Source organism: Aythya ferina (assembly GCF_964211825.1).
Source record: "Aythya ferina genome assembly, chromosome: 7".
Taxonomy (NCBI): domain Eukaryota; kingdom Metazoa; phylum Chordata; class Aves; order Anseriformes; family Anatidae; genus Aythya; species Aythya ferina.
This window is the reverse complement of record NC_140302.1, coordinates 8402771-8421444: the sequence shown is the minus strand read 5'-3', so window position 1 is coordinate 8421444 and position 18674 is coordinate 8402771. Positions and strand designations below refer to the sequence as shown.

Below are 18674 nucleotides of genomic sequence, written 5' to 3'. Positions count from 1 at the left end.
CGGGGCGGCGGCAGCCGGCCGGAGCGGGGAACCTCGGGGCCGCGCCGCCACCTCCCCCTCCTCCTCCCCCCTCCCCCCTCCCCCCTCTCCCCTCCTCCTCCTGCTCCTCCTCCTCCTCCTCCGCCTGTACGGCCGCCGCCGCGCTGGGAGCCGCGCGTCGCAGACACCGGCCCGGAGGGGCGGGCAGGTGGGTGAGCGAGCGGGTCCGCGGCCGCCTCGGCGACACCCGCCCGGCGGCGGCAAGGTCGCGGCAGCCGGCCCGGCACGGCCCTCCCGCTGCCCTCGGCGCGTCCTCGGCGGGCCCGGTGCCGCGTTCCGGCCGAGAAGCTTCTCGGTGCGAGCACGGGGGGCGCGGGGGAGGAAGGAGGCGTTGTCCCCCGCTGAGGGTGGGGATGTGCCGGTAGCCGTGCGGGGCTGCAGAGAGCTGCCCGACCGCTGCCCTCGCCTTCCCCGTGCCGCAGCCGCCGCTGAGGAGAGGACACGCCGGGAAAGTTGAGGCGAGGGTTTTGAGCGTACCCTTTCCCTTAAAATGGCTGTTCGGCAAGGTTTGGGTGAGAGACGTGGTGTTGGTTGGGCTGTTTGCTGGCCTTATTGGTTGGTTTGGATGTTTTTAGGGGTGTTGGGGCCCAGTTTTCTTGTTCAGTGAATATATAGCCTTTTTGTTTTAATAAATCAAGCTTAATAGAATGTGTTGAATCTACTGGCTTCTATGACTTGCTTAGATGCTAAACAGGCGAATTTTATTTGATTTCCAAGTAGATACGTGCAGAAACGATCTTAATTTTTTTAATTCCTAGAATTTAGGGGGTGAAGGGTGTTAAAAAAAAAACAAAAAAAAACAACAAAAAAAACCCAACTGAATTGTTTTGGTGGTTGCCGCTGGAATATAGCAGTGAGCTTTTGACTGACTTGGGTGAATGTGTCAGGATGCTTCTACTGATTCCAGCATTGGAATTTGCATTTGCAATTTTTTGCGAAGAAAGTCCGTGGTATGGCACTGTTGTTGCCATTATTTTAATACAGGGTCAACATAATGTGACTACTAGCCAAGAGCAGGGGAATTCAAGGATATTTGGGTAGTCCAGCTTTCCCCTGGCTGACAGCTCTGTTTGGAGGTTAGCCAAGGAATGGATAAAGCTGCCAAAAGGAATTGCCCTTGCAGCAGGAAAATCAGGCAGTGAATGAGTAGGACTATAGGCATTCTTGTATGGAAACCCACAAATTCAGTGGAAAGTAGATTAAGGGAAGAGGACCCCAATTTTTAAGGCGTTTTTGTATGGTTTAGGAAGAATTTTCCTCTCTGCAGCACACTACTGTAATGTGAAGGTGTTATACTTTCTGGATGGTGCAGCAGCCAGCCTTGTCCCTTGATAACTCTGTGCCACATCCAGCTTTTTCAGTTTTCCAGGGTTAACCTTTCCATTATTAACACAGAATAATACATTCTGCTAGGTGCAGGCTCCAGGTCTTAACCTCATTATATCTGAATAGAAATTGTCAATCTTCATTGAATGTGACAATTCAGTGCCTTTCCTTAAAGCTTCCTCTTAGGGAAAAAAATAAAACACAACAGTTAGTTTAAGTAATGTATTTATCTTTGTCTCCATGACAAAGGAGGCCAATTTTCTTAGGCCAATATTCTTAGGCCAATAACAGTCAGATAACTTCAGTTTTAATGGGAATGCAAGCTTGACGCTGAAATAAAGTGATCTTTCTTAGCAAAGTATTATGGAGCTGAAAGGAATGCTGATTTCTTAACGAAAGACTGAGATGGAGACCATTTTGTATGTAATCAGTCAAGAAATTAGGCCTCAGATTGCTGTTGTCCTTTGCCCTCTGCTTCCTGGAAGTGGAAGTGAAACCATGTCATCGTTATACTTAGCGCTTCATGTTTTAACCTTACCCAGTTTTATGTATTGGCACTGTGCTGTTGTTCAGGTACTTCATGATAACTACGTGGTAAACTTCATGCTCTCTGTCTGCCTGGAAATATATTTAAACACCATTTTATGAAAATTAAGGTAGACATCTTCTCAGTTTTACTTTTTTTTTTGTTTCTTTCTCTCTCTCCATTGCTTTTTTTTCATTTAGTGTTAAAAGGCAAAATGGTACATGCTGAAACCTTCTCACGCCCCCTGAGCCGGAATGAAGTGGTCGGATTAATTTTTCGTTTAACGATATTTGGTGCTGTAACGTACTTTACCATTAAATGGATGGTTGATGCCATTGATCCAACCAGAAAGCAAAAAGTAGAAGCTCAGAAACAGGTAGGATTTTATTCGTAAGTACTTTTGTGAAATACTGTTTCATTTATTACTGCTCAGACAGAGAAATCTGCTAACTGTAAACTGGACTGGGAATAACCACTGAAGTAATCAACAAAACCAGATGTGTATTTTATTTTAGTAAATCTCAGGATCCAAGCTATTAGTGTTTTCAGTATTTACATCTTACAACAAGTTTAAGGGTTTAGCTTTTAGTTTTAGAAAAACTGCTGAACTGCAGTTTGATGTTGCCTCTCTAATTATGTGCAAGTGTGTGGTCTCAATACCTCTTCTGCTTCTGACAGCTTTGCTAAGCAGCAGTTGCATTAAATAATGCTCTCAGTTGCTTTTTAAAACCTTGACCAGAAATAACTTAATTACTCGTGACAATGAGGGACACTGCTGTACAAATGCCTTTTTAGGAATGGTTTGCACCTTTTCTCTCCACCCAGCAGCAGTCAAAATGCCTTGCAAATGGGAGAAGAAAAGTGACAAGCCTCATTCCTTATGCTGTACTTGAATGAGATGCTCATGGGAGTTAATGCTCTCAGAGAAGATTTAGGTGTATTTCTGAACCAAACGCCGAAGGTTTCCTTTGGAAAGTATTGAAGCAAATGTCGCTCCAACTTTTTTTGCTTCTGTCTGACACAAATTTCAAAAATCCAAACTGCAGTTTTGAGCAACTTAAGTGTTGTGTTTTTTTTTTTTTTTTTTTTTTAATGAAGTCTTCAGTAAAAAAAAAGAAAAAGCCTCATTTTAAAAATCAGCTTTCACAATCTGTGCTACTGCCAGCTATTATATAAGGCTGCAATATCCCAAAATCATGTCAGACCTAACCACAAGTTTGAGTGTAAAGAGAAACTGAATTGCGAAAGTGTGTTGACACAATAAATGACTTTTCCTTTTAAATTGGGGGAAAAAAAAAAAAAAACCAACATTGAATACATAGAAAGAATGACTGGCCTCTGTACAGTATCTTTTTTTGTTTCCTTGAAAATACATCATTCTCTGTCAATGATACAGTGGTGTTGGGGACAGAAGGTTGGGTGTTTGCTTTTTACAATGACACAAATGATATTTTCCATTAAAGTGTATGTGTGTTATTTGTAGGGATATGAAGATAATATAAGCATGTGAAGGAACTATAGAGTTCTCTTTAATAACAAGTTTCAGGCAGTTTGTCTGAATCCTATACAAAGTTTCTAAAGAATTAAGGACTCCTTGGCTTTTTTTTTTTTTTTTTTTTTTTTTTTTTTTTAAGTGTAACATGTCTCTATCAGCTTTGGAAACTCACATATTATGGAAGTGTACTGAGGTTACCTGTGTGCTAGCCCTGTTCTGATCAGCAAAGTCAGTGTGTTAATGTTTGTTTTGGTAGCTTTTCACGTTATAATAAATGACTTGTAGGTCTGGGGCAGTGGGAGGGTTGGTGTGACACTTACCTGATGGGAACTGAGACGTGATTTAGTTTTGCTCAGGTGACAGCAAGACATTTGGAAATAGCAGAGCTTTCCTCTTCACAAAGATCTAGTTTCTTGTCAAATGTGACTTACTGAGAAGCTTATAGTTCTTATTTCTAACCTTCAGACTCCAAGTAGCAGTTCTTTAAAAATATTTTTGAATTGTTATGTATTTGTTCCTCTGATTTTCTTGGTGTTTTATTTCCCTTAGGCTGAAAAGCTAATGAAGCAAATCGGAGTGAAAAATGTCAAGCTTACTGAATATGAAATGAGTATCGCTGCACATCTTGTAGACCCACTAAGCATGCATGTAAGAAATTGTTTTCCATTTTATTCCTATAAAAGCACTTTGGACATGGAAGATACTATTTTGTTGTTGTTGTTATTTGGATGATATTTGGCATATATACGTATCCATAAAAATACACAGAAAATATTTCTGTAGTTTGAAACTAAGGTAGCATCATGAAGAATAAAGCTTTCTTTCAACTTTCTTTTAATTTCTTATCCCCCTCAATAATTTCTAATACTGTGTTTCCATATCAGGTAACCTGGAATGATATAGCAGGCCTAGATGATGTTATTACAGATTTGAAAGACACTGTCATCTTGCCCATCAAGAAGAAATACTTGTTTGAGAATTCCAGGCTCTTACAGCCACCAAAAGGTAGGAAGGAAATGTTATGAATTCATATGCTGGTATTTAAAAAATAATAATAATAAAAAGAGAAAGGTTAGAATTACCTAGAAAAGAAAGAGGAAGTGGGTTGACAGTTATCCAAATTGTAACAATTAGGTCTGAACCTAAGGGCTTTTCCTCTTCTACTGCCATGAATTCAAATTTTAGTGAATGTTTTATCTTAACTACGAAGTGATAATTGATTTTAGTTGCATTTTGATGAATTAATCTATGTAATCTGCATTTTTAATTGCCTAAATTGTGGATTATTTTTATACCTCATTTTGCCTTTTGACCAAGGTGAGCTATAACTCTACTGTACAACTTTGTAGACTTATTAATATTTTTATGGTATCATGGAAATGTAAGTTATAAACACGAAAACTTGTTTTAAGCTAATGTTTTACAAAGCCCTCTAGTCTTTAAAATGTTGGTCTTTGTTCTAGTTATGGAAATTCCAGTCATTCAGAGACAGACATACCATTTTCATTTTGGAGATCCATTGATTTTTTTTTTTGTTGGAGTTGAATTGGACAGTATTGAGGCAGTAAGGAAACTGTTGGGTGACAAATTAAATTTCCAACAGTAAAACGGAAATTGGACCATCTGCACTAGAAAGCTTCTGGCCATATTTGTTGCATGTTACAGAAAACAAAGAATTTAAATCTAAAATGTTGCACACAATAAGAAAGTTTATTTTTAACGTTCTGATCCCTGGAATTTTCTGAAAACAATTAATTACTGTCTGTATTAATTGCATATCTGTAACCGTCTCTTCCTAGTTTTGTGAACAAAAAGATGAAAAATGAAACAGTTCTATAACTAGTTTAGCTTTTTCCAGGCTCCTATCTGTTTAAGTCACAAACTGAAACTGTTTGGAAAATTATTTTAGTGTCATGATCTAATAAGTGAAAGGGAAATTTATTTTGTATTTATTTATATTTTTAAAGCATACTTTCCATATAGGACAAGCTCTCCTGTTTTCATAGTCACTTGCATCATATGTTAATAGGAAATCATTTTTTCAGATTAGTTATTCTTGTGGTCATCAATTGCATAAGCAGAAAAAAAAGTTTTTTTTTTTTTTTTTCAGAATTGACCTTTTTTTTTTTTTACATTGTTTTCTTTACAACTATGTTAGAAAAATATTACTGTGAATTCTTTCAATATGACAAGTTTCTTTCAATATGAAAAGTTTTAAAAATAACATGAGATGTCATGCTTTTATTGTGTGTGATTTGTTTAAAATGTTTGTGGGCTCTATTTTTGTTTAACCCCTTTGTGCTAAACTTTCTCAGCAAAATTGAAATGAACTGTAAATAAGGCTTATCAAATGCTTATAAAAAAATGTTTTTAATATTACATTACATTTACAGTCCCTGTAATAAAACAGTCATCTCTCAGACAAGTTTCTTCTAAATTTCACCATATTCATCCACTTTTGGACAGTCTTAGCTTTAATCTTAAAATAAGGCTCTCTGAAATAACTAAAATGTCTGTGTTTGATTTGATGGAGCACTGTATAACTTGATGTCTTGTCCTTTAAAACTTGGACAAAATACAAGCCTGGACCCTCTCATGTCTGTTGTGCCAAAACATGTTTTCTGTACTGCAACCAGAGAACATTAACACTGTGACTTTTTCAGGAGTACTTCTCTATGGCCCTCCTGGTTGTGGCAAAACATTGATCGCCAAGGCTACAGCAAAGGAAGCAGGCTGTCGATTTATTAATCTCCAGCCTTCAACGCTGACTGACAAATGGTATGGAGAGTCTCAAAAACTGGCTGCTGCTGTCTTCTCCCTTGCTATAAAGCTCCAACCATCCATCATTTTTATTGATGAAATAGGTAAAAATCTGTGTTTTTTAAGTAACTGTAGCAGAGTGGCATTAGGCTGTAGGTTTGAGTTGATGGTTATATTGAGCCGTTGTCACCTGTTTCTTAAAAGAATGATAATGGAACAAAGTTTAGTAATAAAAGTAGTATTGAAAAGTAATGGTGACATAGTAGGAAAAACAATGTACTTCGTTTATTTCTCTTTTTTTTTTTTTTTATTTGCTAGTGGAGGAAATTACAAGTAGAACAAGTTGCTGCTTATTTTTGGTTAGGCTAAGATTCGTGTGGAAAGCCTTTCTTTATAAAGGGAAAACTATCACCAGATACATTTCAACACTGAATAACTTTTTTCCATGAGGGCACATAATGGGAAATAAAATATGGGATTAGAAGAGCTCAGGAATAATAATCTAATTAGACAGGCTACGGAAGTAGGAGGGGAACTTCGGCTAGGAAGGCAGCGAAGTTGCCAGTTGTTTAGTGCATTAGAGCTTGTCACATTAGTATTTAAGTTGCTGTAAGCAGTCTAGTTAAAATTGTTCATTTATTCATATCACTGGCATTTAACAGTGTGTTTTACAGTTTGCGGAAAGGGAGCATCAAAGAGGCTACTTTCATAGGATGCTTTTTTTCCTTCCTATAGGTATGAAAAATGTGCTTTTCCATAGCTGCTGGAAATTCTTAAGGCAACCTGTAGCAAAGCTAGAGCTCTGCATAGCGAAGTATATAGCCTACTTCATATCAGTCCTGCAATTTGCTGTTCTTGTGTGCTTTGGTGATTTCTAACTTGCCAGACTCTGAATGCTTCCATCTCTGCATAAGAAATTGAGGTGAAAGTTAAGTTTCCATTCAGGAAAATGAAAATTTGGATCACAAGATTTGGGACAGTCCCATGTGATAGTTACATACGTATGTGATATAACTTAAAAGATGTGCTTAAAAATGTGGTAAAATTCCACTATCCTATTCGTTGTAATAAATACTTTCCCTTTCTTGACAGCATTCATTTTAAAAGTACTTGTAAGACAGAGAGTAGAATCAGTCTGCACATAAGAAACCAAACAGCATAGTTTCAGTGGCAGGATTGAAAGTCAGCTGTTTCACTGATTCCTTTAATACAGATTCCTTCTTACGAAGTCGTTCGAGTTCTGACCATGAAGCTACAGCTATGATGAAAGCTCAGTTCATGAGTCTGTGGGATGGACTGGACACTGATTATAACTGCCAGGTAAGTGAAGAGGATGGCAAGAAAAGCAGTGTGATTCTGTTATCTCATCTTTTGTGCGTTGAATCATTTGGGAAGAGTAGCAGATCATGTGTAGTAATTGCTGAGAGTTTCTTTACCTATTAGTGATTACCCATGAATTATGGGGATGAGATGGATTAATAGATTGTGTTTCTTCTTGAGAAGACTGTTTCTGTAAGTGTTTTGTTTTAAATTAAGAGCTGTTATTTTCTGAAGTGTCTTAAGTCTCAAAAATATAGCTGTAAAGTTTGAGCTGCCAAAATTGGGAATTTTAAACTGCTTTGAAAAACACCTTGTGAACAATAAAAGACAAAAAAAGGAAAAAAAAAAAAAAAAAAAAAACCTCCCACCCAGGAAACATGACTTGCATGCTGCATAGAAGAGAGCCTGCTCCATGTTTTTGAAGTGTTACCTGGAGCAATCTTTTTCAGGCCTTTAAAAAGGATGGTTATTCTCCAAATACTTAATTTTCAAGTTTTTAAATCTGTTCTGAGTTTTTAATCTGTGAATGAGTTCTGATCCTCTGAACCCCATCATTTTTTTCTTTATAAAAATTATTCTTCTTGCTCTCTCAAGCATATAGTAAAGACTGTTTTTCAGGGGATTTTTCTTTAAATGGTTAGAAGACACTGAATAGATGTGCATAGAAGCTTTAAAGCAGAGTGTTTGCTTACTGCTAGTGGGAGGCTAGTGGTATGAATATTTTAGTGGAAGCTAAGATGATCTTGCAAGCATACATTCCTTCCAATGTTTGAATGTCTCTTGAAATACCTCTTTTCCAATAAGTGACCACTTGGGTTCAGCATGCTGAGCTTGAACAAGTTATTGCTGTCCCTTACATGTATGCCTCTGCATGGTAGGAAGTTGCTGCAGTAAAATGCCGTGCAACAATTGAGTGAAGATGCTGTGGCTGACTGAGGTTTCTGGGGAGTTTTTCAGTGGGAGTGTTTTGTTTCAATACCATGTTTCAGGCTCCTCCCTTGGATGTCATTGCTATTCAGGAAGTGTTCTTTCAGCAGTGGTTTTGACATTTGTGCTGTCTGATTTCTGACAGCCAGCTCACTGGACTCTCGTGTTCATTACAAATGTTTACTTGGGAGATTTGGGTTGCCTGTCTGATTCTCACCAAACAGATTTCCTTTGAATAAGGATTAGATTTGGCTTTTGTTACTGTAACAAAAATTCCAACTGTTATGAGAAAATTGTAAAGTGCTATAATTAGCGTTACTTGTTCCTGTGTTGATTGCACCTGAAGAGTGTGTTAAGCTATGATGGGCTCAACCTGCTGAGGAAGTAGTCTTGAGTCCATATGGAACTTCAGGCACAGTGCCTGGAAAACAGGGTTGCACTGCTCGAGGCTGCACGCAGGGGAGCTCCGTACAGCTGTGTTCACACCTGGGGGAGCTCATGTTTGCAGACCCTGCAGGCACAGACCGTTCTGGGAAGGCTCCTCAGCTCTGTATGGAGGGAAAAACACTTAAGGTGCAATACTGGGCGCTAGCACAGGCCCTTGGGAAGCACAGCATGGGTACAGCAGTGCCTCTTTGCAAGAGACAGCTTGGGCTCAGGAAGTGCTCAACATGCGTACATGACCACAGAACTTGCATGCATTACCCTTACTAGACAGCTGTGATTAAGACCGCTGGAGCCCCACCTAAAAATGAGCCTTTTGGCTTTTTCAGTGTAGCGATTTGCCACCGTATAAATAAGCCTCTAGGTGGCAGGGTGACTCTGATGCAGAAAACACAAGCTGGTCTGGCCAGGAGCTGTTGGCTGCGGAAGAGTGACCCCAGACAAAGGAGCAGAAGGGTGTCAGGAAGCTGTTTTGATAAGAGATTTATTTCCCTGGCATTTTTCACTTTTGTGACTGAGTATTTACAGTGTACATAACTTAAAATAACAAATGAGAAAACAAGGTTGATGTGAATGGGAAGTAAATTTGTACTTAAACTAACAACTGGAATCCACTCAAATGAGGTAAATAACTCTCCTTGTATTGAACTTGGCTTATACAGGTCTAGTGTACTGCTCTTTCAGTATACCAGTGCATGTAGGTTCTTCTTGATTTCTAATGTTTTTTTTTTGTTTGTTTTTTTTTTTAATGTAAAAACAAACAAAACAAAACAAAAACAACAACAACAATATTTTAGTGCTTGCAAAAGTTGCCAGCTTGGTCATTCTGGAGAACTGATTGCCCTTCTTTTTTTCAACATAACACAAGAATTAAACATTTTCTCATATCTTACCAAAATGTCTCTTTTCAAGTTCCTTCCAGACCACGAGGAACTAAATAAACATCCCCAGCAGCTGTAAGCAAAAGCTCTGGGTTACTGCTTAGTGTTTGAACTTCTAGATTGAGATCAGAAGGCTTCAGACTCATGTAAAAATGTCCTCTGAGATGGTACTGTGTGGTACCAATGCTTTCTTGAGCTGCATGTTTAAATCCAGTTACTGAAATCAGTACCAAGAAGCCTTATGTAACTTCTTTAAATGCTGATGTTCTTGATAAAGTGTGGAAGAGTCACATGTTTGATTTTGAAACTGTAACATGGTGATGTTTTTAAAATCAGGCTTCAGGCTAACTAGTCATCTTCTGTTGATGTATGCAGGTAATAGTGATGGGAGCTACCAACCGTCCTCAGGATCTTGACTCTGCTATCATGAGAAGAATGCCAACCCGGTTTCACATCAACCAACCTGTAAGTCATGTTATCTTTGCTTAAGCAGTGGGTCTGGTATCAGAGCAACAGGCAGGTATTTTATCAGCCACAAAATGGCTTTATCAGCACAAAATTCCATCTGGGATTTTTTTTTTTCCCAGAGAAATAAAGATGGGGTATTATGTTGATCAGTTTTTAGTCTCATGGAAGTACACAGAACTTTGCTTTTCGAGGTGGGGTTTCCCATAGAAACTTGATTCCTTGATTCTTTTATCTGAAATAACTTTAAGTGTCCTGAGCACTTCCAACCCATTTTTCTGTCTACAAAAGTCAAGCGGCTTAGATGCCGCACTCTGAAACAGACATCAGTCCATCTTCCCTTGCTGAGAGATAAATAAGTATGAAATAAACTATTCTTGTAAGTTTTTGTGTAGCTAAAGGAAGTCCTTGGCATAGGACTAGGGTGTGTCCTTTGTCAGCACACAGCAGTTAGTACTCAATACTCTCTCTGGGTGCTAGCAGTACTATGTAGTTTTCCAGTGCAGCTTTGCTGTTGAAGTTTTGTCTTTCAGAATGCACCAGATGTCTCCATTAGCTGTCTTCTTTGTAGTGCAAGGAAACCCAGGTAGCTGAATTCCATGAGGGAGTATTGGGCAGATACAGGAAGGGTACAAACCAAAAGGTGCATTGTCTGCTTAAGGAGCAATTCTGGAGAAGCATCTTAGAAAATAGCATATTAAACAGAGAACTTTAACATTTGTGGCACTGAGATGAAGGGCAGCTCACTTCATGGGCTGCGTGGCTATTTTAGTGCTTTGCAGTTCCCCTTCCCCACCAGTACAAGCTATTTGCCTCCAAGGTAGAGTGACAGCCAGGTCGGAGGGCGCCAAGAAACAGGTACATTTTGACTACTGTTTATAATTTCTGCGTATGAGATGCTTAGTTTTCAAGAAGAAGAGAAGCAAGCAGGAAATCTGCATACCAAAAGCTCCATTCTGCTTAAGCCTTTCCACAGCTGGATATAGCAAGCAATCTGGAAAACTGTTTTTATTCCCCTTACAATTTATGACAAATGGGCAGTAAGGCAGGCCTGTATCACTTATGCCAGCTGTCACAATCTTACCCTTACTATTTTTTGCTATTGCCATCATTTTCAAGGTATTGGAGTAGCCTTTGAACACGTAATGATACCACAAGACATTTTTGTATCAATACTGGAAAAAGATGGATTGTGGTTGTCAGTATACCCTTCTGGCTACAGAAATACCCTTAATTATTATTTTTTTGCAGAAACCTAGAGACTGTACTGAAGGATTTAAACTCTTACTGATTGTGCAAGAGAGTAGTCATGTTCCCAGACCTGTCTTGTTTGCACAGGCTTTCACTCCTTGTGGGTGGATACTTCTTGAAACAAAGCATTTGTAGCACACTAACTACCTTTATTGTGATGTCTGTTCATAGGGTTTCAGACACCTTACTCATCTTCAGCTTTTCCTTGAATTAGTAAGAGGCATGGATGTGCATTTTAGTACTTTGCCACATCTTTTTATCAAGAATCATTAGAAGGATGAATTTTCTGCAGGTAACTGTGCCTCAGAATATTACCTTGGAGGCCGGTTTCCTCTCCGAGGTCTAGAATTAAAGTCGGAAGCGTTGTTTAGGGCACAGGCATGGAACTTTCCTTACCCTGCTACAACCAGCTCATGCACTTACTGCTCACCTCTTGTTCTTGTCTGTGGTACTTTGTGATATGGCCAAGATTGGTTACAACTCTTTTGTCAAGGACCAAGATAATTTATGTGCTGTGGATTGACAGTGTGCACAGGTAGTATTATTATGGAGTACCTAACACCTTATAGATAATATGTTGCAGTTTAACCAGGTTTGGGATGAAAATGCCCCAAATTGCCCATAAAGAATTATCTGCAAGGCAGAGGGAAATAGAAGAAATATTTTTGAGACGGAATGTCATCTGGTCAGATGCAGACTGTCTATGGAATTAGTTTATTGATTTTGTTTGGTTGGTTTTGTTTGTGTTTTAACAATGAAAGTGAATTTTGGACAAGTTTGTTTTTAGGAGATGCAAGAAAGTTTATTCGCTGCCTTTTGTTTTTGCTTGTTAGTAAGGCTATGCTTAGCCATTTCTTTCAAGATCATTATGGTATGTGATTTATATTGCTTAAACTTCCCAAGCATGATCTGTAGAATTAAATTTATTATTGTGTTTTTGCTTTTTTAAGTATAGGAGTTTATCCTCTTGATCTGATTTAGCAAAGTATGTATTGAAAGCATCCTCTAGATCTAGAGAGTCTGCCCTTTGTTAAAGATTATGGGAAATCCTCAGAGACAGATGCTTTTATTTAAGGCAAAATCAGACTAAACATATCACTGCGTTTTCTCTTTCCCTATAGTTACTGTAAATGTATATGCTCCAATGTTTAATTGTATGTGCTCCCAGAGTGAGAGTACCCTAGATCTGTTTTTGCCTCGTGGTGTGCCTAATTACTGTCACGTAGGTTTACTTAGTTGTATCGTGTCTCCCATTTGAAGGAATGGTTTTTGTCACGGAAATTTAACTGAAAGCACACTCGGAACAAATTTGGTATTGATCCTACTTATGTTTATTTTTGTTCTCTAGTAAGTTTTGTCTCTTTTGTTTAAGGCTCTGAAACAACGAGAAGCAATCTTGAAGCTAATTTTGAAAAATGAAAATGTAAGTAGACTTCTTTTAATGGTTAATTTGCTGAATTACTGTTCTCATGAGTGCAGGCTCTGGAGTTGTTTTATAATTGGCTGTTCTGTAGTAAGGTAGAGATGACCTACCAGAGTATTTCTGATTATAACTTAAGAATCTTCTGTGGTTTAGGCGTGGTGTAAGATTAAAGCAATAGAGTTGTCTACTGGTTTAAGTATGAGCTTCATTCAAAGCAGTACTCTCGGATTTCTTGGTGAATCACCATCTCTGAGGAAAATTATGTAATTTCTCTGTCTCCATTTTCTTGTCATATAACAAGATAATATATTCATCTCCCTGAAGGTGAATCATGTTCGAAAATTGCTTCGATCAATAAAAGGAATATCATGAAGTATTCACCCAGGAAGATACTGAATTTCTTGAGCTGTAGTCTGTTTGCTCTAATTAAGAAAGGAGGAGTTACTTTTTTTTTTTTTGAAGTGCTGCTTTTTCCACTTTGAGCCATGGCTCATACTTTCTTTAGAGGAAAACTACTATGGATGTTTTAACAAATAATATATGGTGTTCATATCACCATGTGGGTTACAAAATGAGGAGAACAGTAGCTGTGAGTGCATTGGAAGTGTCTGCTGGCAGGATACAGGACCTGTACTATCAGAGGTTCCTGCCACTGAAGTCTTACAGAATGTAGTCTGCAGCACTAATTCTCATTAGGTTAATTTTGAAAGGTGTCTGTTGATTGAGGTCTATCCTAATAGATACCATTCATTAGTAAATACCATTCATTAGTAAAAACAAGTGGTTGTTTTTTTTGTTTTGTTTTTTTTTTTTTCAGAGGTTTAAAAATCATACCTCATCATTGTGAATGGCAGATACTGAGGATTTTTTTTTTTTTTTCAAGTGGTCATTTTGGATTGTTTATATAGCATTGGAATATTTGCTTCTTGCAAAATACTATACACATATGAAAACAGAACACATGCTGAATGCCAAAGAAGTTGTGGAGGAAAAGATGACCTATTTGCAGAAAGCTTCAAACAAATTAAAACTGCTATTGGAAATTGTGGTTCCAAATCGTTACTTGTTTTCAAGAGTTGTTAGGAAAGGTGTGCGAAATAACAGACCTTTATGTGGGTTCCTGAAATAACTGCAGCCAGCCATTGCATGTGAGTAAAGTGTGTTGTTCCGTTGCTTTGTCAATGAAACACCTTGGCCTTATGGCCATGAAGAGAAACCTAAATCATCTTCTGAACATGGGCTTGAAATAATGTAAAGTGTACCAGTCATCTGGCAGTGAATCACAGCTACACAAGTAACAGTTGCTGGGGCTGCATGGAATCAGACTTCAGTGGTTATCCCATAGGAAGGGGAATTAGGTCTCTCAAGCCCAGTTTATTTCCAGCCAGGGTAGCAAACTTCCTGGAAGCCCTTGAAAAAAGGGCTTGAAAAAAAACAGTGGGCATGGTGGGTGTAGTCATGCCCACTGTTTTTTCTGCCTGTCTTGAAGTCTTGTTTCTTCTCCATGAGTTGAAGGGAAATCCTTGTTAATGCCTGCCACACAATGTGCAGGTTTTCTGGTTGTTCTTAACCAGGTACACTGCTGCATCCCTTTCTTGATGGCTGTCAGCCCCAGGCTGGGCAGCTCTGTAGCTGACCATTGATGGCTTCTCAGTGTTTGTGTGCAGGATGATGCTTTAGAGCAAAGCACTGAGACAGCCAAGCTGTAGTGATTGTAGGAGGCACCTTGGTGTAAACCAGCTGCTGCTTCTGCCTTCATTTCCACATTTGGGGAGGCAGATGGCTGGCTCCAGACACAAACCTGAGTTGTAAGTCAGGGAGCAGGGACTTCAGTATGAGCTCGGGGTTGAGCAAGTAGGACAGAATCACTGTGATCTTTGTCCTTCAAGAAAAGCGGGAGGGATGGTGGGGTTTGGAAGAGCGCTTAGTGGGTGTCAGCACATTCTTGCATTATCCCGCAGAGCCCACAGGTTGGACTGGTAACGGGAAAATAACAATAGTTATGCCTGGGGCTTTGCCTTTATCACCAGTTAGCCAATTGCATGGAAGAGTTTCCCTCTTAGAAGTTGCGCCTTAATTTCAGCCTTTTGGTTAGACTGTGTTGGCTTTAACTTCTTGAAAAGGAAATGTGGGGCACTGAAAAATATGCTGGAAGGAGCTTGTGTAAACTGGATAAATAAGTAAAAGGTCCTGACTGTAACAAGTTCAGTCCAATGCAGTGCATGGAATTAGACGTGTTATTTTGCCTCAAGGTTCCATCTTTCATGGTTGTATAAAACAGGAGCAGTTGTTCAGTAACACACACAGACACACACACACACAAAAAAAAGCAGAGCTGTTGTAGGAAACTTGTGTGAGCATTTGGGAAACTGGGTCATTATCCCTGTCATCCTGTTTTGTCATCTAACAGGCTTCCAAAGCTGCGCGGGAACTTCATCAGTAATAGAATATACCAATGTGATGGTTTGCTTTCAATTACCTGTTCACTTTTATACGTTAGGGTTTTATTAGATGAAACATTAGTTTCATTTAATGATATGAACTACTTGGAGGATTCAAGGCATAACTTAATCAAATAAATTTCTTTTTAGTTCCCAAAAAGCAAGATTGGGGAAGAAAACCCTTAGGACAAGTAAAAATACTTAGAGGTGATTATATCTTGTGCTTGTAGAACGAAGTATATGACTTCGGAGTTTTCAAGCTGTTACCTTTTGATTTTGGACAGGTGGACAGGCATGTAGATCTCCTGGAAGTTGCTAAAGAGACTGATGGCTTCTCAGGAAGTGATCTGAAAGAAATGTGCCGGGATGCAGCACTCCTCTGTGTCAGGGAATACGTTAATTCTGCATGTGAAGAAGACAAGTATGTGCCTTTCTTCTCTAATACAATAGCTGAATAGCAATTGTGAAGACTTCTAGTGCTACACGCTGTTCAAATATTAGAATTTGTTTCCTAATTTGAATTGCAAATTTAGAGGGTTTTTTTAAACCTTGCAATGATTCACAGAAAGCACGAGGTACTCTCTTGACAAACTGCCACTGTACAACAGAAAGATCAACAAATAAGTTACCTTTATTCGCTTTGACTATGAAAATAAGACTATTTGTTCCAAGGGGTTAAGCTTGAGGTTGCATGAACCAACAAGAATAAATATCATTGCATTATATTACCAGCCTTAAATGATGATAACACTCTTGCATGCATGTTAACTTTACTTGCTGTGATCTTTCTTTGATTATCTCCCATACTTGCAGGTAGACTATATGCACAGATAGAAGCATGTTTCCAGTGTCATGTTGGATCTGTGTCAAATTACTATTTTCAAGAACTAAAGTTGTCATTGTAGGAATAGGTGTCACACATCACCTAAACCGTTGTTTTGCTTTTTTTCTTTCATTCTTCTGAAGCCATGATGAAGACGAAATCCGGCCTGTGCAGCAGCAGGATCTCCATAGAGCGATAGAGAAGATGAGAAAATCAAAGGATGCCACACTTCAGAATGTTTTCATGCATGTTAGTTTAGATTAAGACTAAAGAGTGCGTTTGCAGTTTCTGATGTGATTTAGTTTATATTCTGTAATCAACAAAAAACAATGTAAGGGGGTGGGAGTGGGGTTGTTCCCTGAAAAAGGGAGTTCTCTTTCTGGAATTGTTTTTATACAACAAATTCTAAGTTATTGCAATGTTGTCATGCACAACTGAAAACGTAATAATAGATCATGAAGTGGAACAATTATAGCTCAGACCAAGAGCAGCTGCCTGTGTCTTGTCCCATAATCGATACACTGTGTAGCCTTAAAGCAGGTTCTGATATGGTGCATGGGTTCACTGGGTTACCTGTGTGGAGGGAAGATGATTTGTTACCAGTAGGTGTATATACGTATGAGTGTGTGTGTATGTATTAAATGTATATATCCACACATTTTTTTATATGTAGACATAACCTGTAGATAACGAGTATGGAAAATCTTTTCTACTTCCTGAGTCGAACCAAATCAGAAGATGTATAGATTAAAAATTCATCGATGCTCAATTCACATTTACTTCTTCCTTGTAGCAGCAAATAATGAAGGTAGAAATTTTGCTTCTAGGCAAAATTTGAAATGTTACTATTTTTTTCTCACGTTACCACTTGAAATCTGGTGCCATTTACTAAAGATGGTAAACTACTGTACAGATAGATGTTTGAATACTTGTAATTTGGTATGATCCTGCTTTTTGAGGCATTTTAATGCTCTTTTTATTTTTTTATTTTTCCCTCTGATGTGAGTAGAGTAGAATCTTCTTAACTGGTCTCTCATTGAGTCCCACATATTATAAACTTTATGAAATTGTGCTTTTTGGTTTGTTATTCATTGTAATGAGGGTTTGCTGCTATTTAATTTTCTCTGGAAGACCCACTGCTGAACGGTGGCATTGTACCATGAAGATTTGTACACATACTTTGACTAGGGAGAGGGGAGATGTTTTCTGATGTTTTGCTCTGTCAACGTATGTGCTCTGATGTGCAAAACTGAAGGCAATGAAGAATGGATTTCAGGTTTATAAATGTGATTTAGAAATGTTCTGCTGTACTTGCTGGTAACAGTTTAGTAAATTCATATAACATTATGTAGTGATAAAGGCAAAGCGTTAAAAAAGAAGTGGCAAAGTGTTTTGGTAAAGTTATTGTCAGTAGGTTTTAAATAATTTAATTTTCTCCTTATAATGTTGTGCTCAAATTTAATGCAAATATGTAATCATGATTGTTCAACCCAAGGGGAAGGTACACTGTGTCACAGCTCTGCTAGCTACAGAGGAAAGGTAAGCCCTGAAAGCAAGATAGTGATGTAAAATGAAACAATCTGCAAAGTAAAATAAAGACTTGGAGCCAGCTGGCATACGGTATCAGGTGCTGATGGCAGTTTCCATTAAGCTTAAAGCTGCAGCAGCCCTACCCAACTGAGTGCCTTTGCTTCACGTACTGGTTGTGTAATGCTCCAGATGCAGTAGGTTTCGTTTGACCTGATTTAATCTCCTTGTCTTTTTTTTTTTTTTTTTTTTTTTTTTTTTAATGATTTACTTTGTTTTTTGATGTGGCAGGGGAAATACGGGAAATGCATAGTGGTGTAAAACAAGACATAGGAAATTAGGCACAGCAGAACATAGTGGAATATGGATATCAAAAAGTGGGGTATGGAATGCTGATCCCCCAAGTTGTTCTGGTTTCAGGGGTTCTGGTTTCAGGGCTGGAATGAGTGCTGTAAGCACCACGGCAGGTGCTAACCTGCACTTCTTCACCAGGGAAGGGGGGAGGTGGTTTATTCTGCAGGGAAACTGCTTTAAAAGTAGCAAGAACATGGAAGCTCCAAGAGGCCAAGAGCCACAATCAGCAAAGGCCACTTGCAGTGGGGAAGGGTGAAGGTGCAGCAGTACTTGTAGTCAGCTCCTTCCAGGACACATTTCCCCATTGCACTAGCTGTGAATGAGAGGAAATTGCTGCTGCTGCTCCTCTTGCCTCTGTATTAAATGATGCGCCTTAAGGCTACCTCTTCAGTGCTAGCTGGGGAACACTGAGTTCAAGGACTAGCTTTAAGCCAAACACCCAAGTAGTGCAGCTTAATGGAATTTGCTTTCTCAGCAGGTTTAAATTAGGCACTCACCAGATGTGGTGCTCTGCCTATAGTGCAGTTCAGCAGTGGCTGTTTTTCCTGTGCCCATTGTGACTTGCAGGTTGTTGCAGGCAGATGAGATAATGCAGCTCCTAAGCTGCCTCTCTGTCCTTTTTCAGGGTGATTGCTGCTTGGTACAGTACATCCTAGTATTTTTTAGATTAGT

General features: G+C 38.9%; 1 protein-coding gene across 9 annotated transcripts; it reads left to right on the top strand.

Moving 5' to 3' along the window:
- The first annotated feature begins 56 nt into the window (after window positions 1–56).
- ATAD1 (ATPase family AAA domain containing 1) lies at window positions 57–17193 on the top strand. 9 transcript variants are annotated; one of them, XR_014694731.1, is made up of 11 exons: window positions 310–551; window positions 2092–2267; window positions 3936–4034; window positions 4271–4391; window positions 6050–6250; window positions 7360–7466; window positions 10094–10183; window positions 12807–12857; window positions 13741–14005; window positions 15583–15719; window positions 16265–17193. XR_014694731.1 is itself a non-coding variant. In XM_084525197.1 (10 exons), the coding sequence occupies exons 2-10, from the start codon at window positions 2106–2108 to the stop codon at window positions 16383–16385; spliced, it is 1089 nt and encodes a 362-aa protein (XP_084381323.1). In that variant the 5' UTR covers window positions 57–187; window positions 2092–2105; the 3' UTR covers window positions 16386–17193. The 9 variants fall into 9 exon arrangements, 8 of the variants coding, with proteins under 8 accessions (XP_084381323.1, XP_084381324.1, XP_084381327.1 ...); XM_084525197.1 differs by lacking the exons at window positions 310–551; window positions 13741–14005 and adding an exon at window positions 57–187; XM_084525198.1 differs by lacking the exons at window positions 310–551; window positions 13741–14005 and adding an exon at window positions 70–187 and having other exon boundaries at window positions 7360–7470; window positions 10101–10183.
- The last annotated feature ends 1481 nt before the right edge of the window (window positions 17194–18674 follow it).